General features: G+C 36.5%; 1 protein-coding gene across 5 annotated transcripts in view; it reads left to right on the top strand.

The window, feature by feature from the left end:
* ADAMTS19 (ADAM metallopeptidase with thrombospondin type 1 motif 19) overlaps positions 1-26,056 on the top strand; it is a 115,561-nt gene that overhangs the window by 74,182 nt on the left and 15,323 nt on the right. For all 5 annotated transcript variants that reach the window (XM_060762004.2, XM_060762003.2, XM_060762005.2 and 2 more), the window contains 7 exons: positions 1,012-1,139; positions 5,075-5,195; positions 11,673-11,753; positions 20,372-20,529; positions 21,806-21,959; positions 23,522-23,657; positions 24,579-24,783. In XM_060762004.2, the coding sequence (XP_060617987.2) occupies positions 1,012-1,139; positions 5,075-5,195; positions 11,673-11,753; positions 20,372-20,529; positions 21,806-21,959; positions 23,522-23,657; positions 24,579-24,783 (983 nt within the window). The remainder of the gene's footprint in view (positions 1-1,011; positions 1,140-5,074; positions 5,196-11,672; positions 11,754-20,371; positions 20,530-21,805; positions 21,960-23,521; positions 23,658-24,578; positions 24,784-26,056) is intronic.

The raw sequence follows: 26,056 nt of genomic DNA, 5'->3' as shown, positions 1-26,056 counted from the left end.
ACTAATTTTATTTCATTCAAAATGTCCCTTTCCATTGAACGTATTGCCTCAGCAAGGTCTCACATGCTCCTGGTCATTTTCTTTTTTCCATCACCACCTTGAGGTTACTTTACAGAGATAAATTGACTGACCGTATCACTCACCCGTAGCTGGGGTTCATCTCTTGACAGTTTTATTCAGTTAGGCTGTTTTCTTTCTTCTTTTGGGAGGGTGTAAATTAGACATTTATTCAAGGTCAACATTGGTTGTCTTTCCTTATCGAGGTATTCAGAGATCTGCCTCCCACAGATCCTTCCCCAAACTCTTCCTTAGCACATGCCAGAGTTCTGAGGGACAGAATCCTCCCTCATTTGTATCCACACAACAGGATACAACAGTTGCTTTCCTTTCCCCAATCACCATTGTACTTGTCAGAGAAGACCTGCTCACTTGGTGGCCAATGGTCATCACAAATCATGTCTTATTAGCAAGCTGGGGAAACAGAAATCCTTAGTGAAAGGTATTTCTCATATTTTTCCTCATGAAGGATTTTTAAAATGTGACTCTTCAAGGTGTTGTGGGCCTGCAAGTCCCATCAACCCTAGTCAGCTTCACAGATGATAAGGTATGCTAGAAACTGTAACCTGATATTGCCTGGATAGCAACCCTTTGCCCACTGCTGCTTCAAGCTTTCCTGTCTTCTCACTGATTATGCAAACTACTTCTGCATATCTCAACTGGTCTGAACTCTGATCAGGAATAGGGAACAATTCTACATATAACCTCCATTAGAAAGTCTGTTTAAAAGAGAAGATTTATTTATGTACCTATTAAAGTGACAGAGACTTTGCACTGTAGTGTAGATTTCACTTATTTTAATGAGGTATATCTCTGCAAAATTCCCTTTGGAATGTATCCACAATGTCTATCTGGAATATAATAGTCATCTATTTTGAACTGGTAGTGGGAGAAATATGCCTCTGAAAAGGTTTTTTTTATCAAGGTGACATGTTTTTTCACTTACTCATATAGAAAAACCTTGTGCGTTATTTTGTTCTCCAAATGGAAAAGATCAGCCTATACTAGTAACAGAGAAAGTGATGGATGGAACACCATGTGGCCATCAGGAACAGGATATATGTGCAAATGGCAGATGTCAGGTAAATCAAACCTCTCAACGACAATTTTTGTTATCTATTTACTATGCAGTATTTCTCAAACTCTTTTGATCAGAAGTGTAACTTTTGCGGCCTTCCAGATGTTGTTAGGCTTGAAATCCCAGGAGCTCTTACTGACACAGGCAAAGGGAAGGAAAGCTGTTAGTTGTGTGGCAATGTCACTTGTACAATTCCCATTAGATATACTTGGCTTTGCTTTTAAACTTGTACAACCTTTGAAAGTAGGTGTAGGGAAGCTTTCGATTTGCTTTTCATGGTCTATGAGTAAGCACACAAGGGCACCAAATAAAACATAAATCTTTACTAGAGCAAAGAACAAATTCATTGCTCATGTTCTAAACTCTTGAGTGGGAATCTTCACTACATGTATATGAATTGATGAAGACAATGCATAATGATTTCTGATTCTATTTTTACCTCATGCAAGCAACACCACAGCAAAAGAGCTTTTTTTCTGTAGCATTTTTACTGTTCTCTTGACTTTTACAGGTATTTTAGTCTATTTCTGTTTTACAATCTGAGACTATTTCCATTAATTTATTTCCCACTGATTTGATTATTTATTTTAGGGTTGCCTTTATTTTATTGAGGAAATTTCCCTGTTTATTCAAAAATTTATTAATGATGCAGCAGATCACTAATGAACATAATTGTTGCTCTTTTTTGTGTAGAAGAGGAATACAAGATTTGTATGTATGTTGCTAGTGACAGTGTAATCATGGCATGAGAAAAGAAAATAAGACACAGAGAACGGCCTAAAGGAATGGTCATTAGTTGAGGTTTTTAATCTATTGAATGTTTAAATTGTGTTTTTGTTAGCTATGTTTTGTTCTATGCATGTTGTGGGTTTTATAATTTTATTCTATACTAGTTAAACCTGACCACGCTTTGCTGTGACTCAGTCTGGTATGAAATGAATGTGATAGTAAATAAAAGTATTGTTGCGAACATAGATTCACCGAGAAATCACATCATTCAATTCAATACCCTGTCCGGGTGGTGGAAGAAAAGGAAAGGAAAGAAAAATATTTTTTTTTCACAGAAATCATTTTTATTGTAAAACTAGTGGATTAACTACATTTTTGGTTTGTCAGTTTTCTGCATAAACATTAAGATCTGACAGTTTACCACCTCTTGATCATGCGACGTATAAGTGCTTGTTTTTTCTAAATACAAACCACACACTTGCAGAGATTACCCCTGCACTTTATTGATAGTTATAGGTTGTGTACACACATGTATTTGAATGCAATTGTGTGTTTCAATTTCATTTCACTATAAAAACACACGCATATTGCAATGCAACATCGTGTCGAAGTATCCAGTCAATCGACTGACTACTTTTTGAGTTTTGTGAGCACAGACATACACAGACTGAGGTTTTATATATAAAGATGTTTTGGTCTGATGATTATGTTTATTTTATGCTATGCAGTGTTTTGTTTACATGTTGTTCACTGTTTTGAGTCTCAATCTGGGAGAAAAGCAGTTAGGAATAAATAAATAAATAAACACTAATAAAAATAATAACAGATTGAAGTGAGACAGAAACCAAGTACTTGAAATCTAGATGGAGGATTAATCAGAAGCAAAGAGAAGTTCTGTAGTTTGGACCCAAAGTAATCAGGCTCAATGAAGGAAACACAGAAGCACACCAGAATCATTTCCCCAAACAAATTATTCAGAGAAACGAAGGTTCTTTTCTGAGAAGCTATGCTGATACCTCACACTGTTTGAGAATGTGTTCATCCTTTTTTGACAAAGGATTTGACCCTTTGCCTCTACATCAATAAATATGATTATTATGTTTATTTGTATCTCACATTTTTCTCAGTATTGAGTTCTAAATAGCTACCTAAGTAGGAATGAAGCCCTCCTTTCTGATTGCTATATAATGAAGGAAAATAACCCCACGAAGGCCAATCAAATGTCACCTACAGTTTGGTTCTTCAGAATTCTCAGCTTTGCTGTATGTTGTAGTTTGTTGTTGTATTTAAACTACAACACAAACTATGCGTTGTAGTTTAATTTGTACACAAACTATGAAATAACTACCAGTAACTCAATCTAAACAAGAATGAAAGAAGCAATTGTGCAGGTCAGGCAAATTCTAAACTTTTCATGCCACAGTTTAGAAGAATTTAATTTGAACTAGGCCATACTTTTCTTCCTTGTATTGGTCATAATGCAGAAGTAATTTAATTCTCACTTTCATTTAAAGTATGCTTAATTCTGAATCATGTAGTAATTATCATATATACCTATGTATAGGTTGAACTCACAGATAAGTTGAAGGTAGGTTTGTTGCTCTTTTTGTGTAGAAATTATGGATTTTGATATGGCCCATGGATAAGTTGAAGGTCATTCTTTGGAGAGGGGAAAGCACCAATGCCGACTCAGGGGGCCAGCCAGCTGCCCCAACCACTGTCGCCATTTTCCACCAAGGTCTTCCAACAGCCAGAAGCAGCAACATCATAGAGAGAGTTGAGGGGATCATTTTTTTTAGGTTTTCCAAGTGCAGACTAAACCTTTCACCACTCTGCTCAGAGAAGGGGATGGTTCCATTATTGATAAGCATTAAGAGTTAAGTATTCACATTGATTGACCCACTATTAAGTTGACCCAAGATTTTTGGGTTGGTCTTTGATTATAATTTCTAGACTTAAACGGAAGTATATAAATGAACCTTTCTCTTTTTAATCTTTAGATACAGCATTTATTCTGCAGAAAATTTGCAAGCTTATCTGTGCAAAAATGTTGTTTTCTGTGTAAAATATTTCCACACAAATAACCACATGTGAATTTAGTTCAGAGTAGGCCACCAAGTACAACATTTTCAGTATTTTATGCATGGAGCATACAGAGCAAGTCCCAATTTGCAAAGTTTCATTCAAGGTTCTCCTTGTCAGGAATTCTTGAGACTTAAGAAACAATTTTTTTAATATATATTTTGGAATGTTCTTTCCCTCTCTCTCAGCAGCAGAGCTTGTCCATTGTATTTAATTTTGTACTTCTTCTGAATAAATTTATTCAAGATAAGATACTACATCTGAAGGAAGTAATTATTACATTGCTCTGTGTCATTTCACGCAATTTACTTGACAGGAAGAATAGTAATGCATCACTGCATTTCCCCAGGAGACAAGGATAAAGTGTGTGCTGAACCAGCTGTTTCTAGTATGTTAAGTGGTATATCATGTTCAAAACAAGTGGTGCAGACAGTCTCTTAAAAGCATTCCACTTAGTAGCACTCCTGCCTTGAAATGCACGAAGAAATAACTGTGTCAGTGATTTCTAAACACGTGGGGCTGTCTGATGAAGTCGATACTGAAAGTAAATGTTAAGATATTGGTACTGCAGGTTTATAGCTGTACTGGAGGAAGGGATAAGATATGAAGAGAGTTACATTCCAGAAGGAGAATATGGTGAAACTCAGCCTTTAGGAAAGAATGAGCATATATTTAATTCCACATATTTTCAGATATCAACATTGAAATAGCCCCAAATAAGGGAATACCATGAACTTCAATGATGAGCAACATGAATGATGACATGCTAATAAAATTACGTAGTATGTTGAAGAAAAGTTATCCAGGTGTACTTTGCCTGCAAAATTTATACTAAGAAGGTCCAAAAGTACTGGGGGTGGGATATGGATTTGCTGGCCACCATTCCTTGGGTTCTGTTTCAGGCAAAGGAAGTGGTATATGTTAAATGAATGAATAAATAAATACCACTTTACTAAAAGTAGCACAGGTAACTACCTCCACAGTTCATTCTGCTTTCTCATGAACAACACCTGGTGCTGATTTCCCTCAGAGACCAAGTTACTGTAATAATAATCTGTTTCATTGCAAGATGGATTAAAATATATAGTAGAGCTTTCATAAGAATGTGCTGTTTCCTTTTGACTTCAGAAGTTTGGATGTGATGGCATATTGGGGTCTTTGACATGGGAAGATCACTGTGGTGTCTGCAATGGAGATGGAAAATCATGTAGAGTTGTTAAAGGAGATTTTAATCATACCCGAGGAGCAGGTAAATCCCATTTTAATTGCATTAATGTGCTTGCAAAGTATGTTAATGCCATGAGTATTTTGTGCAACAGTTATATTGTTTAATAATCTCCTATCTCTTATGTTGATTAAATGATAGCATAACATTCATAATGTGTAATGGTTATAAGGAAAAGCACTGTACTTTTAGTCTCAGAGATGTTATGGCTGAGATAAGTGTGATTAGGAACAGATGGGAACAAGTATTTAGTAAACCTCAGAGCATACTTTTTGATACATAATACCTGGGTTTATTTGCTGTACTTGAACATAAATATTTGTCTGGATTAGCAATTTACTGACATTAGAACCGTAACAAAAGGAAAGAAAGAAAATCCTATATCCACAGAGAAATTATTAAACATATGGTATTTTGATTCAATATTTGCAGTTATCACGAATTTGACATTTAATAGTTGAACACCTGAATCAGTGTAGAATTTTCAACATGCCCCATTGGTGTTTTTTTCCCTAGCCCTCCTCCCTGAGTTCTCAGAGAAGAGATTGCCACCTTACTGGACAAGGTGCTGTAGAAAAAGTTTCAGACTCATTTTATTATTTCTCCAGCTACTTCACAGTTTTAAAGAGAAATAGCGGTCTGAGTCCTTGATCATTGGGAGGGTTATTTACTGCAACATTTGCCCCACAAATTCAAGATAGTCACTCTACAATCTATTCTGCAATTCCTGTGTCTTGGGGTGTAGTTAGCCACAATAGATTAGAAAGATGCTTATTTCCATAACACAATATACTCACAGCATCACAAGTCTCATGATTGTAAGTGATGACATTTTTGAACATTTGCAAAGACTCATTGTGTCATCATAATTTCTGTCAGAAACTTTGTAATTTTGCATTTCCTTCTCCACCTTTGGAAGTGTTTCCCTTCAGTTCTTTAGAGATCTACTTTTCTGTGATTATAGGGTATCAACTTACCTCTTCAGCAGCTGCAAAATTGTTTCTCAAGGGAGGTTTCTCAAGGGAATGGTTTACTTGTTTTCAGTTTCAACCATTCAGTTACCTTGCATGCTATCTTTATTTCTGCCCCAATTGTTTTCAAAGCTTTTTCGACATCCGGCTTCCATCAGTGAGTACTTGCCGACTCTTAATCTTGAGTAATAAGGGCAAACAAACTGCCTGTTCCACATTTTGATGAACCATTCCTGTTTCCATAAAACCTGATATAACCTTTTTACCAAAAGTTGTTTCACATTTCCACATGAATTAAAACATTGTTCGCATTATTTTGACCAGAAACTTTCTTCAGAATCCCGGGAGGGTTCTCTGATCTTTGGCTCTTTGTTGAAGACTTGCTTTCTACATTTAATGCAAAGCATTTTTTCATCATTCTTTAAGATTACTGTATTTACTCAAATCTAATGCTCACCTTTTTTTGGCTAAATTACTTTCCCAAAATTAGGGTGCACATTAGATTTGTGTAATATCTTAGTGCTGCACAAAAGCAAAAGTGGAGGCTACTTCAGGAGGACATGGAGCTTTTATTTGAAGGATGTCATCTTGAATTTAATTGCTATGTCTCAAAGCAATGGGATCCTGGGATTTGTAGTTCAGTGAGGCATCAGCATTCTTTGGCAGCCCCCATGATCCTATAGTATTGAGCCAGGGCAGTTAAAGTGGATTCCTTATACAGCATAAATGCACCCTAAGGTTTTATTTTCAATTTGCTGAAAGCTTTGGTGTTCTAACACTTTTGTTTTTAATAAAAGGAATTATAGGCCAGCAGCCACTCCAATGTGCACCCTTTTGGTCAAATTATGAAGAGGGCCGTTTTTGCATTACATTCAGACATGACTGGACTTAATGTCAGGGGACTACCTTTACCTTTACCTTTTTTCACCAGCAAATCCTTTTGTTTTTGGTTTCAGGGTTTTGAAAATTGAGGTGCACATTAGATTTGAATAAATACATGTATTTATCTGTCACTCTGTCCTTAGAAAGGATCCCCATGTTTCCACTTAATGCGTCTCTAATTGTGTAGCAGAGACCACCACATTGGCCTATAAGCTTGCAAAGAAGGGGCATCCTGCTAGAGCAATGGCTACTGCTGCTGCCCTACTTCATGATATTTCTCTGCAAAATGGTTTCAAGGTAGCTACATGGTCTCAGACACCAACCTTTATTTGGCACTATTGCTTAGTTTCCAGAACCAGGGCTGAGACTACTATTGTATGTGTCATGTTGTCTGCTATTTTGTAGTGACCTAGCACACCTTTAAGAATAAGCCTGTTGTGTGAAGCACAGAGACCATGAAGAAGAAAAACAGATTTCTCTTCTGTAACTAGTTTTTTGAGTGATCATCTATGGATATACACAACCCTACCTCACCTCTGGTTCCTGCCAAGCTACTCAGCTCTAGAACTTTCTGATCATTGTTTCTGTGCAAGTGCAAAGACCACTTTTTTGAGGGCACAGATGACCATTCAAAGAACCACAGTTACAAGTAAGCAACATGCTTACTACATTTTGCAACAAAGAGGAAAACATTTATGACGTTGCAATTTAAGCTTCTCCAGAATTATTAAATTTCAGGCTTCAAAGTAAGTTGTCTAGTATAGTTTAATCAGAAGCAGAAGGTTTTTATAAAAGTAAAAATAAGCATTAGAATCTATGGTAAATCAAACAGTGTTACAGACTAGAAAATTAGAGGCAGGTTTTTTGGACTTTGGATGTGGCTGTTTTAAGATGGAGATAAACTAGGACAAAGAAAGAGAAAAGGAAAAGAGTCTGAAAGTCTAGAAGTCAAAATGAAATATCTGTAAGCAAACATATTGAAATATTTAGAGTTACATTGCTGTGCTTACATAAAATAATGCAGGGAAATATTTCCCTGTTATGAGTGAAATACAAGTCACAGCAGAAATGCTTTCCAGAGTAGATCCCCTATTAAGCATGGTAGTCATTATCCAGCAAGGTCATTTACCTGCACAAAAAGGACTGCATTTGAATATTCTGGCTTATGGGGTCTGTTTTAGCACAGTAATAATAGTGCTTAAAAAGCCTTCCCTCCCCCTCCCCCCCCCCAATTTAAAATAGTTTGTTGAGCAGGTCCATATATATTATATCTATCTATCTATCTATCTATCTATCTATCTATCTATCTATGGAATGAACTTAAAAGGCCTATAAAATATTTTGGCTACAAAATATACATGGTTCCAGAGATACAAATCCCATTCATTTCTTCAGGCATTATGCATGGATAACTCTATGGACATTTGCAACCACAGTGCTTATCTGTGGTCTTAATGATAAAGCACTATTTGTTTTTATTGAATCTGTGTCACTGCTTGTGGTTTCTGCCTAAAGAAATGTTTGAAGGCATGTCTCACTCTGTTACATTCATTTAACTGTAGACCACTGTATATACATAGAACACACATGCCTATATATTTGTTTATTTTGGATATGGCTGCTCAGAATTTGCCAAGTCATTTTGATGAGTCAGGAAGGAAACCTGGGAGTCCCGTTTCCTTGCCCCCAGTCCACTCTGGAGCAAAGTAAACATAAGAAGTCTATCTCTCAAATCTTTTGTTGATATAGGAATGTTAGCTTGATCCAGCAGAGCTCTTCTTATATCCTTACATTCTCCATACCAAATGCACATGGCATTTATGTTATCTCATTGACACACTGGGTGTGTGTAGCCTGTTCTTGGAAGAAATACAAATATGGGAATCGGCCTAAGAAAGGAGTGTGAAATTTGTGAATGAGATCAGTGATAAATGGATGTTTCTTATTTAAATTTGCAGGATACACTACTTGTTTGGTTAGAATAAAATATTACATTTAGCATAGGGAATAGCATATTCCTTAGATGTTACACAAATTAGATATATACTATGTGCAACTGAAACCATACTGTGGCGAAAAATGTTTAGTACAAATCAGAAGCACATTATAAATTATCAGCCTTCAGCTGTTTTGATCAAAGAGACACAAAAGAGATGTAAAATAGAACTTGTTTTCTTTTGCTCTTCCTTTTTACTTCTGCCTTGAGTTTGACATTTATGAAGTTTGCATGTGCAATGTGAGCAAATTATTTTATAACTAGTGTGGAGGAAACTAATGAGGAAGTGTTAAAAATTTATAATTTCCAAATACAAGCAGTAGGGGAGTTGATGGTTTCATTTAAGACAAAAACTAAGGTGTTGTTTCACGTAGTTGTGGGGATAGGGAGAGAAGCTGAGAATGTGCACAGGACTGAGTTGAATCATGTCCTAGTTTTCTACCAGTAATATCTATGGCTTTGCACTTTGCTGAGAAAAAAAATGATAATATTGCCCGCAGCCTGCCAAATTATAATGGATAGTAGGAGGTCCAGGAGGAAGAATGGTTTTAGATAAAATAGTGTAAGTTGTTGAAGCTCCCCACTTCCTTAAACTAGATTATTAGGTAGCCTCCATCTCATGTGATGATTACTCCAGATATTTGAAATACCTATTATTTTCCCCAGATCAAGAGTCAATCAATCAATCAATGATTTATTACGGTCTTTGACCAGGATCAAGAGTCTAGTTCACATGTGTGAAATGTAATACCCACAGGCTGAATCTGGCCTAAGTAAAGGTAAAGGTTTCCTCTTGACATTACGTCTAGTCGAGTCCAATTCAGGGGTGGTACTCATCTCCATTTCTAAGCCAAATCTAGGAGATGTCCATAGACATCTCCTAGATTGTGTGGCTGGCATGACTGTATGGAGCACCGTTACCTTCCTGCCAGAGCGGTACCTATTGATATCATATTTGCATGTTTTCAAACTGCTATGTTGGCAGAAGTTGGGGCTAACAACAGGAGTTCACCCTACTCCACAGATTAGAACCACCAACCTTTTGGTCAGCAAGTTCCACAGCTCAGTTGTTTAACCTGCTGCACTACAGCTACCCCTTAATCTGTCCTAGCCATCATTGGCTTGTTAGGCTTTCATTGCCAGAGCGATGAAGTTGCATTATACAGTCTTACAGTTACAAATGGAATGCAACCATAAGGCTAGTGTGACCCTTGGTGAAAATTAGTTTGACACCCCTGCCCTAAATCAAGAGTTTGTTCTCTTAGGAATAGAGCAGAGGGACATATGCATTTCAGTCCATCTTGCATTGGATGTTTGGATGGGTAATTAGGCACAACTATATATCATGTTCTTAGCTCGTAGCAGAGCTGGCACAGGTTCCTGTTCAAGCAGCTGCCTAGATGTACAATTCCAGCAGTTCTCCTTAACTTTCTGTCCAGCACTTGTAAAAAGGGATCCCTAGCTTAAAATGAGTAATGCCAGCAACCTTTCACACTGCACTCTTATAACACTATGATTCCCCTTTAACTGCCATGGCAACATCTTATAGCAAAGTTTCTCAGATTGTTTTCCTCCAGGTGTCTTGGACTTCAGCTCTCACAATTTTTGACAGCTGGCAAGCTGGCTGGAATTTTTGGAAGCTGAAGTCCAAAACACCTATAAGAACACAGTTTGAGAAAAACTGTCCTATAGAATCCTGGGATTTTCAATTTAAGGAAGGCTCCTTTGAGTCTTCACTCAGAGAGCTCAAATGACCCCAAAACTACACATGCCCAGACACTATAGGATGTTGTCGCGGCTATAATTATGTCATAATGAAAGGTCTTCCTGAGTGGGTAGTGGTCAAGTGTTGGATGGGGACTTCAGAATTCTACTTGTAACTACTAATTTGGGGAAAGCTGGATAAAAACTGGATTAAGGAAGAGCTGCAGTTCAGATTTTCCTTCTATTTTTTCACAATTAAAAACAAACCTTTTTGTGAGTGCAGATTCATTGTTAAAATGAATAATAAATGAAGATTTTTCTTCCTTTCATCCTCCATTAAACTAGCTTTTGTACCAAGTCATTTAACTAATTCAAGTAGTAAGTTTTAGTATGATACTTTTAGGTGATTCCACTTTAATTTTTTTTATTACAACATGAATATCTAGCCTGTATTAGAAATCTTGGTGCAGATTACAATAAAATCAAATTGGAACAATGAACAGCAATAATTTTAAAAATTAAAATATAGCAAACTATATATTTTTAAAAAAACTAGATAATTTAAAACAGATTAAACAATTTAAAATAGTGAAACTATAGCACATGCACAGCCTTGATAAAATCAATTAGACTTGAAGACCTGAATAAAAAGCTAACTTTCGACTTTATATTGACACCCAATATCTGTGCCAATAGGGCCACCAAGGAGAGGGCATCCCACAGCAGCAGTTGTCCTTTAAGTAAGTATTATTACCAAGCACACAATTAAAACAGGATACTAGATTCCAGAATGTCAGTTCAAAGATGGTTAGCCATTCAGGGTCAAGTATTTCAAGACTTCATTAACAAGTGCATACGAATTTAACATGTACCTCATCATTATTCTATTTTTAGAATATCCTGTGTTTGTCAGTCATGCACATGTGGAATATTTTCCTTTATAATTAGGTTATGTAGAAGCATTGGTGATACCTGCAGGAGCAAGAAGAATCAAAGTAGTGGAAGAAAAACCAGCTCACAGCTACTTAGGTAAGTTGTATCTTCACCATAATTTTAATTTACAAATTAAATTAATTAAATTAAATTAAATTAAATTAAATTAATTGACAAAATAAATATATAAATTGGCAGAGAGGCAGCCAATAAACTTTCATTTTATTCTCAATAGCTCAGAAGCAGATTTTGGAATATGTTACAGTTCAGTTATCATTTTGGAATTACTTGATAGTTTTACTACTTTTACTTCTTTTAATTGGGGTAAAGAGTTTATATATCGGAGTTAGCAAACTGTGGCCCTCTGGTTACAGTTTTGTGACCCTGGGACATCCCAGAGCTCCCTTTGAGATCCTGTCAACATCACTTTGGGAAAAGTAATAGGAATATCTTTTCACCAGTCTTGGGAAACATTTAAGCATTAAGCTATTGCTCTTGGGATCAAAACACTCCCTAAACTAGGAAAATCAACCAAAAAATACTATTTGTTTGTTTGTTTATTCCAGTTTTGGTTTTGGCTGCCCATCAGATGGCCAAATGACAAGGTGGTATTGTGTTAACTTGTGCACAGGCTTCAGGTTTTAGTCTGGTCCAGAAACTCAGCTGTCAAACGTAGTGGGGGGGGGGGCAGATCCTATATTTCTAACCTGGCCATATAAGGAGATGGCAGGGAAGTGAGGAGAGGCAGATAAAGCAAACTAGGCATTGCAGATTGACCACTTAATTGTGTAGTTTGGGCAATTATTAACTAACTAGTCACATTGTTTATAGATCTGGGTTATGTAAAGTCCTTAAAGCTATATAATCAGATATTTTCTCTTGGTGCCCCTTTGTTCAGATCATGACGGAGTTTAATGTTTGTAGTGGATAATTGTTGACCGTCATTATTCTTTGCTTAGTGTTTTTTTTAATCCTTTGGTTACACTGAATAGTGTAGTGTCCTCTGTTTTGTTAATTCTTCTGTAATTTAGTCTGTATGTTTAGCAAAATGTATTTTCTTTCCCTATCCCAAATTGCCCTTAAATGTTGTTGTTCCTTAAGTATTGGATGGAGGAAAGGCAGTGTGAGTCACCAGAGAGAAGGCAGAGCACTGTTGCAGACCCCTTTGAGATGGTGCAGAATCCCAGAATTAGTATTTGCCTTTGCTGCAAGTAGGAAGTGAAATGGGATAAACCACTATACAGCAACAGTAGTCTGCTCCAATATCTTAATCTAGGCAATAAGGCAAGATGTACTGTATAGTCCAGGAATGAAGGGTGACATCAGTAGACGCCAGGGGAAAGGGGGGAATTGCACCGCCCCTTTCTCCTGGCACATCATTTATACGCACCAGGAGAGGGTCATCAACAGGGAAATGCCAGCTGGGTAAGGCTTTTCTGGGGGTTTTCTGTGGTTTCTGGCAGGGCATCTGGACACAAGAGCTTTCTGGGGTGTATGTGGACTGTAATGTGGGCCCAATCGGGTTTAAAAACCTGATAAGACCTAAATTAAAGTCCTCTCTGGAACTACCATAGGTCTCTCATTTCTGCTTCTCCAATAACTTAGACCAGTGGTTCTCAGCCTGTGGGTCCCCAGGTGTTTTGTCCTACAACTTCCAGAAATCCCAGCCAGTATGCCAGCTATTAGGATTTCTGGGAGTTGAAGGCCAAAATATCTGGGGACCCACAGGTTGAGAACTACTGACTTAGACTGAACATGATGTTGGGTGGGGGAGACTTTTATTTAGAAACATTTGGTTTGCTAACATATTTTTTTTCAGATGTTGTGTAATTGTTGGAAATAAATTTCAATTGACTTCCATGGTTTATCTTTTTCAGTTTAGATTTGTACCTTGATTTTAGATTGTTATTCCACAATCCCTGATGTTTGCTCACTGTACCTGGGGTTTAGGGATGGTGAAGTGCAAGGCTTCTGTAGGAAACTGTTTTGTTGGCACTTAAGTGGGCTTCACAAAGCAAGTTGGGCTGCCAACTCCTAATAAAGTCCATGCTGAAGTGTATGGGTATCACTCATAACTGAACTTATGGAGTCCAAAATGTCAGTTACTGGATAGTGTACACATCTAGTTCATAAGATATGAAACAGGTCAAGGTAGACTTAGATTCATCAGAACATATGACATGAAAACCACTCAGGGAACCATCTCCAGAAACCCCAAATCTCCATATTAAATGCACTGCCTGCTGTAGTTTCAGTCTTGCTGAGATTCTTCAGCAAATACTGTTGTTAAAAGATAAGTGCAATTTCAACTTCACATTCTTATTTCTTGGATTTCTCTTATCAAGCTCAGAGCAACAGATATGAGAGTTTTATCCTTGCTGATGAACTGTTAGGACCTTTTCCTTCAGCCAAATCTTAGTTGGCTAAATCCCAACTTCAGAAATGAACCAGGCCAGTTTAGTTTTGTACCAGCTCTGGATTAGATCAGATTGATCCAATTTGGTCACACAGTCTAAAGTGATTTGGACTGAATCTAAATATTAAAAATAAGCAGGAGAAAGCCAGATGTTGTGTCTCTGATATGACCGTATAAGGAAAATTGGACTTTGCTCGTTGTCAGATCTAACATACTGTCTGGGACATAGATTTCACCAGTGTTCTCCCAAGTGTTCTCCCAAGAGTTGTGTGAGGTCACTGAAGTTATTTAATTGTTTCTCTCCTGTATATTTTTATTAATTTGTGAGCATACTAAGATTTTGTTTTACTGTCAGATCTTCATTTTTAACCTGTTTCTGTTATATTATTGTTTTGTTATAGTTTCTATTGTTACTTTTAAGATTAACTGTTTAAAAAGCAGGCAAAAAATTTCCAGATAATCTTAGTGCAATTTTAATCTTAACATTTTGTTTCTGCTAAGAATTACATTGTATTTGTTTCTTGAAAGTTCTTAGTAGTGATTGATTTAAAAGTTGCAAAAGTAATGAAATTGTTTGTACTCTATAGGATCTTTTCATGCGGCTTTCAAATTGTTTTGTAAAACATGGAAACAAAAGATTCTCCGTGGGACTTGCTGTCTCTTATAATCTAATACAGGATCCGCTAAATTTTGGAAGAGACAAACTGGCAGTCCAAGCCTAAGCTCCCAATTTATTTTAGAACACTGACAAAATAGGCACAATTGACAGCAACTGAAAACATATTTTGGAAAATATCCAGAATAATGGGTTTTAAGGTTTGTTATGTGCAATTGAAATTTGCTTATGCCTTATGGAAATATATGGTGGGAGCTAGGTTGGCAAAAGGAGGAGACAGAAAGTCAGGCATTTAATTCTTTTCAGTCACAACCTTTGGATCGTTAACCAGGGTGTAAGACTCTTTGAAATTGATTGGGCTTTCTTTCAAGTTAATAAACACAATCACAGTCTATAATTGTAAAAACTGGGAGACATAATGTGTTGTTAACTTAATATTAAATGTGTTATTAAGGGAGGTCACAGATTTAACAGATATCAAGCAAAAGCGGTAAAAAAGAAAGAAATCTAATCAGATAACCACATCTTTAGCACATTTTCCTCTCTAAACATAGTAGAACCTTGATCTGACTCCCTAGATGTTGGACTACAACTTCTAGAAGGCCAAACTATCTGGCTAGATCTTTTGATATTTGTAATCCAACAATATCTGGAAACCAGTGAATAGATGACAATTAAGTAGTTATGCTCCTGGATTTGCTTCTGATTTTGTGTATGGTGGCTAGGGTCTATTGCATAAATATAAATAAAGTTTATTTTATTTTTAAATGTTTTTATTCCTCCATATGTCAATATTGTCATGGGAACACATGTTTTAATTACATTTTGACAGTTTACAGATAAAGGTTTTTTAAAAAAAGAAGTAAGAAACAAAATTAGCACTAATATCAGGATTCAGACTCGGAATTTTAAGAGTTAAGTAACCAAAGCTGTGTCGATTGATATGAAGACATTTTCATAATTTGGTAAATTGTACCAAATTTCTTTTTTCAATTTTTCATTTTTTTCTTTAATTCCTTGAACAACTGTATGTCATTTAACCAGATGCAAATAGGTGCTCCTTGATGGGAAATCAGTTTCCCAGTAAGGCAGGCAAGGTTAGGTAAAATTTTAGTTTTTAAACGCTTAAGAAAATGTCTTGCAGCATTTTGGCACATCCAGATTTCTTCTTGAGAAGATGGCAAACATAATATTCTCTTTAGAGTAAATAAAAACAAAGTATGTTCACTTCCCCCAACCCCTTCTCAAAACAAATGTGTATTCTCCAAATGTTTCATGATGTATTTCACATAGTAAAGGTCACAGAAAGGTTTCAATTCATATAACACATTTTCCTGAAATGACACTGTTAGCATCTATGACTAAACTGTAACTATTGTAAAGGAAAATTTTAAATATGGACCATATTACTCCACATCTGTGTCTGTTTATGTCAATACACTTTGGCTTCTTTGTTGTGTGGGAATGTATTTGGCAGAGTATGACAACAGCAGGCCTGACATGGAAGGAAGTTGTGGCCCAATTAGAAGTGTGAGGAGGAGAGGGGCTGGGGAAATATCCTTTAATGGGAGGAACACATTCTAAGCTTTAACTAGGGTGAGGATGAGGTTTGTAGCACTGTCTCTCCATCCCCACCACTGCTACTCTCTACACCAGTTTCTCAAACTCTTCTCCTCCAGATGTTTTTGACTTCAACTCCTACAATTCCTAACAGCTGGTAAGCTGGCTGGGATTTCTGGGAGCTGAAGGCCACAACACCTGGTGGAGCACAGTTTAAGAAATACTGCTATACACAATTAACAACACAAAAAGAGCTCCAACCAAATATTTTGTGCAGGATTTGTCTATTGGCAGTTATTCCTTCTCAATGCACATGCTGGTACCTGCTCTTCTCTCTTCTGGCCACTTCCCCTGCAATGTGGTATCCCTGCAATTCTTCTGCTCATCCCATCCATATCTTGATTGCTGTGCTTAGCAGACTGATCACAGTTTCTTTCTGCCTTCAGCTTCAACTACAGAATTAATTTCCAACACAGAAGATCTGTGCTACAAGTGATGAAAACAAGATCTCTGCCATAGTTACATCCATGACCATGCAATATTATGTAGCTCAACTGGTCTGCATGCTAATAGGACTTCTCAATAGCATTGTTCCATGATGAGAAATATTGCAATAGTTCATTATGATTTGCCTAAAACAACTTTAAGATGCAATCATTTAATTTTTTCTGATTTAGATGACCCATTTGGTACAAACTAACTATGCATTCCTCTCTTTACATTTGATTGGGTCTTTTTCAGTTATTGACCTTTGTGTGTGTGTGTGTGTGTGTGTGTGTGTCAGTCAGAAGTGACTTGAGAAACTGCAAGTCACTTCTGGTGTGAGGGAATTGGCCATCTGTAAGGGCATTGCTCAGGAGCTGCCTGGATGTTTAATGTTTTACCATCCTTGTGGAAGGCTTCTCTCACGTCCCTGGATGGTGAGCTGGAGCTGTCAGAGGGAGCTCAACCCACTCTCCCCAGATTTGAACCACTGATCAATTGGTCAGCAGTCCTGCTGGCACAAGGGTTTAACCCATTGCTCCACCAGAGGCTCCTAGTTATTGACCTTATGTGGACAATCTAACTACCCAAACCTAGCTCCTTTGTCCAAGAAATAAAGAAACATTTGTTCTATAGTGGAGTAGTTATTTTGATTGCTTATGTCTACCTATTCACTCTTGATAATACAGAATAAAAGCTTGGAAATTTTTCACCCTTCTCAACCATGACAATCCTTGGCTCTTAAGAGAAACCCAAGAAACACTGATTAGTTTGTTTAAAGAAGTTCTTAACACACACTCCCCTCCATTTCTGTACTTATGGGTACAATCCCATTGTCAATAAAAAAGGGAAGCAGAGCTATTTTGGGGCTCTCTTATATAAACCAAATTACAGGAGAATAATTCATAATCTGGAGAAGAGAGTTATTGATTATTGATCTGCAAACAGTCTTTGGCCCCAAGAGACCATGTTTTGTGTGAGCTGTAAAAATAAGACATCTAGTCCCATAGAGAACTTGAATCTACCAGTGTGATCTTTTATCATTTTCTCCATGCAGCAACCCTATTTTTACCATAATTTTCTCTCATCTCATCATGTAGTCTCTGATGATCCTTGCACCAATGCTTAAGAAGCAGTAGGTTTTAATCTTATTTTTCATTTTGTTTCATAGATATATAGACCTACGGTAAGAGATTATCGGGAGTTTTTAAAGGAAGTGTTATGAACAAATATCTAAAAGAATCCCACATCTTATGTGACTGTGGAGCAGAACAGACAACTCTGCATCTGTATGCTTGTCCACTATGCCTTGCCTCATGTACAGAGGAAGAATTGTTGGAGGCCACAGACAATGCCATTGCTGTTGCCTATTTTTGGTCAAAAGATATTTAGCCACCTGTGCTCCTTCTATTTTTATCGATTTTATACTAATTTATGCAATGCTTTTGATACGAAATAAATTTAAAAATGAACACTTGAAACTGAAACGGAATAAGAGAGTTGTTCATAGTGACAGCCTATACAGAAGTTCTGAGATAGCATTTGCTAGAAGGCCATTGGAAATTCATGTGGCCCTTGGAAATTCATATTTACAACTTGGGTATTAATAGGTTTAAGCTTTCCTTATGTGTCTGCAAGTTGCAGTTATGACAAAGAGAAATCTTTCCTAGAAGTATTAGATGTGCCAGTTTTGCTTTTTCTAAAGGTCAACATCTCAAACTGATAATTTGATTGTTGAAAATTATTCTGTCTGAGTTTCACTTTGACAACTAAAGACAATAAAAAACACTGTAGCACTAAATCAAGTATGTTTTTGTATGCTTGCCCATTGGGTGGAGAACTATGCACTTCTATTCAACTGTTAAACAGAATATTTATAAATGTGAAGATATTGCAACAGAAAAATACAGCTGTCAGAACTGTAACATTATTGAATGTTGCAAGGATGTTAGAGCATTTTGCACTGTTCACTGTCCTGTGCCTTAGTGGCATGTATGAGTGTTGGAAAGAGTAGTTGTATTGCTGCCAGTTGATGGTGCTCTTGCCATTGTTTCCCATGGAAACATAACAAAACAGTACAAATATGGATAGGAGAACGGTTGATTGCCAGGAATGACTCACATTAACATACAACTTTATGAAGAAACTTGGGCAAGGACTGAGCGATTGAGGCACTTTCACATCATGGATGCCAAGCATGGAATTTTAGTGAGAAAGAATGTTTAAGACAACTTTATCCGAAAGATGTCTTTAAAGCTATTGCACTTCAAATTCCTGCTTAAGGGTCTGAGACAGTCTAAAGAGTCACATGAGAAATTAAAAATCCTGAAAACTACATGTCACCTCAGTTGCTTGTTGTCTTATCTAATTTGACCTCATTAAATGCTTGTGAAGATTGATCTGGCCTAGAAGGGGAGAGTTCGCTGGGGGAAAAAGGCAGTCCCCAAATTTCAAACATGATAGGTTCTGTACATTTTTTTAAGTTGAATGTGTTTGTAAGTTGGAACAGGTACATTTTTAAAAATGTAACTCCAGTCATCTCTCTCTCTCTCTCTCTCTCTCTATCTATCTATCCATCTATCGATCTATATAAAAGCTTGGGATAGCATTTGAAAAGATTAACTGTGGAATTTGTTTTGATGTCTGTCTCCTTCTTCAAAAGATTTCATCGCTATTCTGTCCCTGTGATAATTGAATTTTGAAAAATTTGGCTTGTTGTGGAAACAAGGATTGATGATAAAACTTCAGCTGAGACTTCTATTCCCCATGATAACTCTTTCAGAATTTTTTTTCCTTTCCGAGAGGGGTACATTTCTCTCACTTCCTGTTGTCTCACCCCATTCTTAACTATGAGTCATTTGCAAGTCGGATGTTGTAACTCAGAGACTGCCTGTAGTTAGACATGTTGAGAAATATATGCAAATGTAAAATATATATTTGCAGGCTTATAAATCACAACTTAATTTTGTAAGCTGCAGCTTCTTCAGACACAGGTGTTAAAGTGTATGAGTTAAACGTCTAGGTTGATGACTGGAAGCTTGAATGATTACCTCCCAAAACTAGTAAATAGACAGGTCAAAATACTTAATCTTCCTAGTCATAGAAGCTTAAGAACTTTTCTAATAGAAACCATCTTTCATCATCCATGGTAGGGTGACATTAGTATGCTGATGACACTTAGGACTACATTTCCTCATCATCTGAGTCAGCTGGGGCTGTGAAGGTTCATGAACAGTTTCTATATGCTTAATGGGCTAAAAGAGGGCAAATAAATTTTATAGTTTTATAGTTTTAATGGTTCAAATCTATTGTCATGTTTTTGATGTGCTATATGATGTTTTATACATGTGAGATACTCATTTTGTGATTGATTATGTTGTGAACCACTTTGAGTTCCCCCAGGGGTGAGAAAAGTGATATATAAATGCAATAAATAAATACGTGCTTTACCACTTCAAATTTCATTTGGATAGAAAGATGGAATATAAATTTAATAAATAAATGTTTGTGTTTATGAACCATAAATAACTTTTAATACAGGCCCTATCTGTGAGTCTTGAGGTGTCTATCAGATAGAACAGTAGCAAAATGTGGGGAAATGAACCATTTTCTTCTGTACTGTTTCCATTGCATCTGCAGCTCTTCGAGATACTGGCAAACAGTCTATTAATAGTGACTGGAAGATAGAACATTCTGGAACATTCAACATTGCTGGTACCACTGTCCAATATGTTAGGAGAGGTCTGTGGGAGAAGATCTCTGCTAAAGGTCCAACAACCTCACCTTTACATTTATTGGTATGGTATTGTGGATCATTATTTGAAACTATTTTAAGCTAAAAACTATAATAAATATGCCGATGAAAAGCCAAACTAATCTGTGTTCAGAATTAGTAGCGCAATGCAAACAATTTGTTCAGAGATGTGTGGTTTGTGAAATGTTTTCTTCACAGTTTCAGATAGGCTCAATGCTGTAATGAATGAATGGCTTATATATTGTGTTGATTTGAAATAAAGCTCCCACTTCAAAAGTTTCTCTCTGTATTTCTCTCCATTTAAATGAAATCAGTCCCCTACACAGAGATGAGTAGTAAAATAGCGTGAGATAGTTGAGCAACGAAAAATGAAGTTTGGTAAACTTGTCTAACTAAAAAGAACATTGCTGTGAACCACAAAGTGCAGATCCACACTTTGGATTGTGATGTAGCAGGAGTTTGTTCATGAATTAAATTTCCTCTGCAATTCAAATATATTTATAAAATACACTACTGAAGCAGTAGAATTATTGGATGTCTTAAATTGTTGTGCAATTTAATGATTCTAAGAGGTTGTATTCATATAAATAGAGATCTATTATACTCTTATGTAATAAATAAATGCATTTTTCTACATTGCTGTAGGATGACTAAGTGCTTTGGAGTGCCCACATAATATAAATAATATGCTCAGGTTTCCAGAAAACTAATTAAGGAATTATCACTTGATCTCTTTCATTCCTCAATTGCTGTTATAATAAACACAAAGTTAACTATGGTTTATGTGGAATTATATATAAAAGTAGCCTTTTTAAGATGTTGAACTTCTGTTTATATTTCACATTAGCTCTTGCATGTGCTACTGTTACATATACAGAGAATGCTTAGCCCTTTCCTTTTATATACAAGGCAATATACAAATACAGTAAGTAAATAAATAAATAAATAAATAAATAAATATACAAGACATTGAACATATCACATACATGTCTTTTGTTGAAATTCAAATGGTGAGCAGCACGAGCAATTTTCCTTTCTACAGATTAAGTTATCTTATTATGATTAAGACCATAGATCCATCTGACATGTTTATTGCCTCTGAGGGTAGCTCTTGGGGACATCAGTCTTTTAAGATGTGCTCCCAGAAATCCTTTTAACACTAAATATTGATGATTGAAACTGGGATGTTATGCATGTCAAGTATGTGTTTTCTTCCAGAGCTGTACTGCCCTCTCCTAATTTCTTTCTTTCCTTTATGTGTGTGAGAGTTTTCTCTGTGACATCTTGGCAATCAGCTTTTAATTCTTTATATATTGCAGGTGCTCCTTTTTCAAGATCAAAATTATGGGCTACACTATGAATACACTATTCCCTTGGACCCCATCCCTGAGAACCAGAGCTCAAAAGTATCTGAACCACTTTTTATGTGGACACATTCAGGTTGGGAGGACTGTGATGCTGTATGTGGAGGAGGTAATAGTGTCCTAAAAATCTGTGTCATGTGTAAATTGTCTGTTCTTCAATTTTTGAATCCTTGTTGCTATTTATATAACCATAGTGTGAATACTAGTAGTTCCTGGTGGCACAATGGCTTAAATGCTTGTGTTGGCAGAACTTCTTACCGACAGGTTAGCAGTTTAAATCTGGGGAGCGGGGTGAGCTCCCATCTCAGCTCTAGCTTCCCAAGCAGGGACATGAGAGAAGCCTCCCACAGGATGGTAAAATGTCAGACATCCAGGCATTCCATGGGCAACGACCCTGCAGACGGCCAAATTTCTCACACCAGAAGCGACTTGCAGTTTCTCAGGTTGCTCCTGACATGAAAAAAAGTGCTAATACTGTTGTCATGGAAAAATAAAAACATTTTATTAGCAATACGGGGAAGTGCATTATGTAACAGTGAAAATCCAGGTCTACGTAAGAATTCTGAGTTATTGAAAGAGAAGCACTTCTTATCTCTCAGTCAGTTTCTTTAGTTGAAATCCAAGTTCTCTAAAGTATGCGTGGGACTTCATGAAAATAGTGTCATACTTGAGCAGATTAATCAGATATATTAAAGTCTGGGTTTTTTATGGCATCCTAGTTTATACAACGTAAACAAAATCTCTTGGTGTAATATTTTGTTCACCCACTTTCTTCATATGTGTGTGTGGTCATTGCATTCTTTTTAACATTAGAAGCAGCACTAGTGCTCTTAGTGGGTGTCATCTTTTCCTAGAAGACCCCTAAAAAGCATTGTCCACTCTAGAGACTTTTGTTGGATATCATTTACTGAGAGGAGCAGATTGTTACTTTTTTTTGAGGGGAGCAGTCATTGTTTGCTTCAAACAATGATATTATCTCACAACCATTTACCCTTAACCCTCTTTCGCAAATGGTTCTTCAAAATGGTTCTTCAAAAACAAAAGTATTCTTAAAGAGAATGCATTTTAAATTCACACAATTAATTTTTACAATTTCTGGGGGGAAATTTCAAAAGACGACTTTTGCAGAATGTACTAGACAACAGTAAGTATTGTAGAATAAGAGAGTAAGGGAGTTCATATTAAATTTATTTCATTCTAAATTGATTCCTTGTTTCGATGTTCTGCTTGTATGAAAATAGTGTACTCCATGTTTTCTAAGCTCATTTTAGAATGTAGATCTTTTTAAAATAAAAATATTTTGGGGAAAATTCATGTGCTAGAGCCTAATTTTTCAAATAGTTCCTTATTTTTCTTCTTGCCATTTGAAAACCATTCAAGGCAGTGATTGGAATAAAAGAATGACAGAGCTAGTTCTTTATGCCCAAAGGGGGTTTCTGTTTCTCTAAAGACAGATCCGTATGTTGCATGGCACATCTCTTTTGAAACTGAAGCAACTTTCAAAGGAGGGTTGTGATATCACAACAGGAACTGCTATTCAAAGGAAGAAGAGCTGACTATGCATGAAGTCGTTCTTTGGCCCCTGGCCAGTATTTTAATGAAAACAGTTGCATGAGGAACTTAATAAAAGTTTCCTGTAGTTCTATAAACCTTTGTTTTGTGTCTTACTAGGAGAAAGAAAGACAACAGTATCTTGCACAAAGATTATGAATAAGAATATCAGTTTTGTGGACAACAGGAAATGCAAATATTTAACAAAACCTGAGCCACAAGTCCGAAAGTGCAATGAACAGCCGTGCCAGACAAGGTGATACAAGTCAAATAATGGAGATTCAGACAGATATGAAGTGGGATTTTCTGATCTGGTGGACTCACCAAATGAAATGACAAGATGCTACAGAGACTTTTGAAATAACACAGAGGTCTCTGACATGTCCTATACTTTGGCATTGAGAGAAAATACTAAGCATCACAACCTAGAAGATTATGTGAGGATGTAAGATGTGGGTCCTTGTGGCCTGTGAGTCTTTAATTGGTCATCAGGTATCTCCATCATTTCTAGAATATATATAAATAATGCCTTTGTTCTTTAATCCTGTGGGGTAAAATTAATGAATTCTTTCAATTAAGAAGCATATACTCATTATAATAGAAAATTAAAATTGATGTTGATAAACAATTCCTTAATGTTGTCATCATTAAGATTTTGTGCTATATAGAGGAAGCAATCATAGATGTTTGGGATCACTGTCAGAGGTAGTTTTGCTGTGAGCAGCAAATTGCTATTTCTGCAATAGGTTTAAATTTATTTTAAAATTGAACTAGAATAGAAAATATTTTGCAGAAATAATACAACATTAACCGAGTAGAAAGATCTTAGCTAAAATCCTACACAGAAGAGATGTAGTATAACTTTCAAGGAGATGTTAAGTTACATAATTGATAACAAGTTATCTTGTTACAGAACTGTGATATTTCTCAACCAAATGTGCACTGCACATTGATGCAAATGCACAAACATGAAATCAATTGCAATATGAGTTGTGCAGCATAAAATAAATCATGATGTGGCAACACATGTGTTACTCTGCTCTCATAGCTTTTAGCTAAACAACACATCCATCAAAAAAGAACATATATATATGTGTGTGTGTGTGTGTGTGTGTGTGTGTGTATGATACCAACAGGAAGTCAGTTCCTCGATAAGTTCTTTTCTGTTTTTGTACAGATGGATGATGACGGAATGGACACCATGCTCAAGGACATGCGGGAAGGGAACTCAGAATAGACAGGTAGCTTGTACTCAGCAACTTAGAAATGGGACCTTGATCCGAGCCCGGGAGAGGGACTGTGTCATCCCCAAACCCAATGCAGCTCAGCGTTGTGAAGGTCAAGACTGCATGACAGTGTGGGAGGCTGGAGTTTGGTCAGAGGTGCAGTATAAGCTTTCTTTGGCATGTCTTATTTCTTTAAATATTTCACTTATGCATATTTTCTGAACTTCCCCTTCTTTGATGGATTCTAAGGTTCCACTGCCCAGTAGATTTAAAAAGTAAACTAAACAGAAGCATATCCTTTATAATTACAAATGGCAAAATAAATAAATAAATCTTTGTCCAGAAAGATAGTAATGTTGCAGACAGTTGTATCTCATTGGGAAAGCCATTCCAGAGCCAGGCACAACTACAGAAAAAGAATTCTTTTTCATGAATATGTCATATAACCAGATACAAATGTTGTGTTCAGGATATAGCCAAGATGCATCGATGCATATAGCAGCATTTGTTCACTTTATTTATGTGAGAAGCCAAATAAGACAGAAGCTGCAGTGAGCTCCCTCTGTCAGCTCCAGCTCCCCATGCAGGGACATGAAAGAAGCCTCCCACAAGAATGGTAAAACATCAAAACATCTGGGCATCCCCTGCACAACATCCTTGCAGACAGCCAATTCTCTCACATCAGAAGTGACTGCGGATGACACGATAAATAAATAAATAAATAAATAGAAGTGACTTGCAGTTTCTCAAGTCGCTCCTGACATGAAAAAAAGATGTTTTTCATTAATTCTGAATTGGAACCTATATTTAATGAATAGCAAAATAATATATGACTCAAAAGCTGACTTTAAAGCTTAGACGGATATACTAGTTCGGTCTAGCTTCTTGCCCACTCATGCAAAGTGTGGAGCAATGCAAGGGTAAAGGGACAGTATACTGGTAAAAGACAGTATACTGGTAAAAGTGAGTCTCCACTGGGAGATGGGGTGGGATATAAATATAGTTTTTTGTTGTTGGTGGTGGTAAATAAATTTCAGGCAAAACATGGCTAATTAAGCCTAAGACAGTTGTCTCAATTTGTGGCTTATGTGTGAAAATGCAGAATAAAACACATCTGGTATAAATACATTAGACAAACTGCCATATAAATTGGGTTCCTTTATATTGCTTCTAATCACAAAGGCTGTATCATGGGGAAGATCAGTAAGGTCTGATTTTAAGTACTGAATCAGGCTTTGATTAGATGAAACTTCCTGGCTCCAGGAGATGCTTTTAGACCTCACAGTGCAGGTCTCCTTGCAGTTTATAAACTTTGTGTGACAGAGTTGTGACACTGAATATTATTTGCTCAGCTTTATCCTGTATTATTGTTTTATATGTACTTAATTAATTTCTTTGTGCTTTAAAGATTTTTAAAAACATTACCATT

Source organism: Anolis sagrei, chromosome 2 (genome assembly GCF_037176765.1).
Source record: "Anolis sagrei isolate rAnoSag1 chromosome 2, rAnoSag1.mat, whole genome shotgun sequence".
Lineage (NCBI taxonomy): Eukaryota > Metazoa > Chordata > Lepidosauria > Squamata > Dactyloidae > Anolis > Anolis sagrei.
The sequence above is the reverse complement of the archived record's forward strand: the minus strand, read 5'-3'. Positions and strand labels throughout refer to the sequence as shown.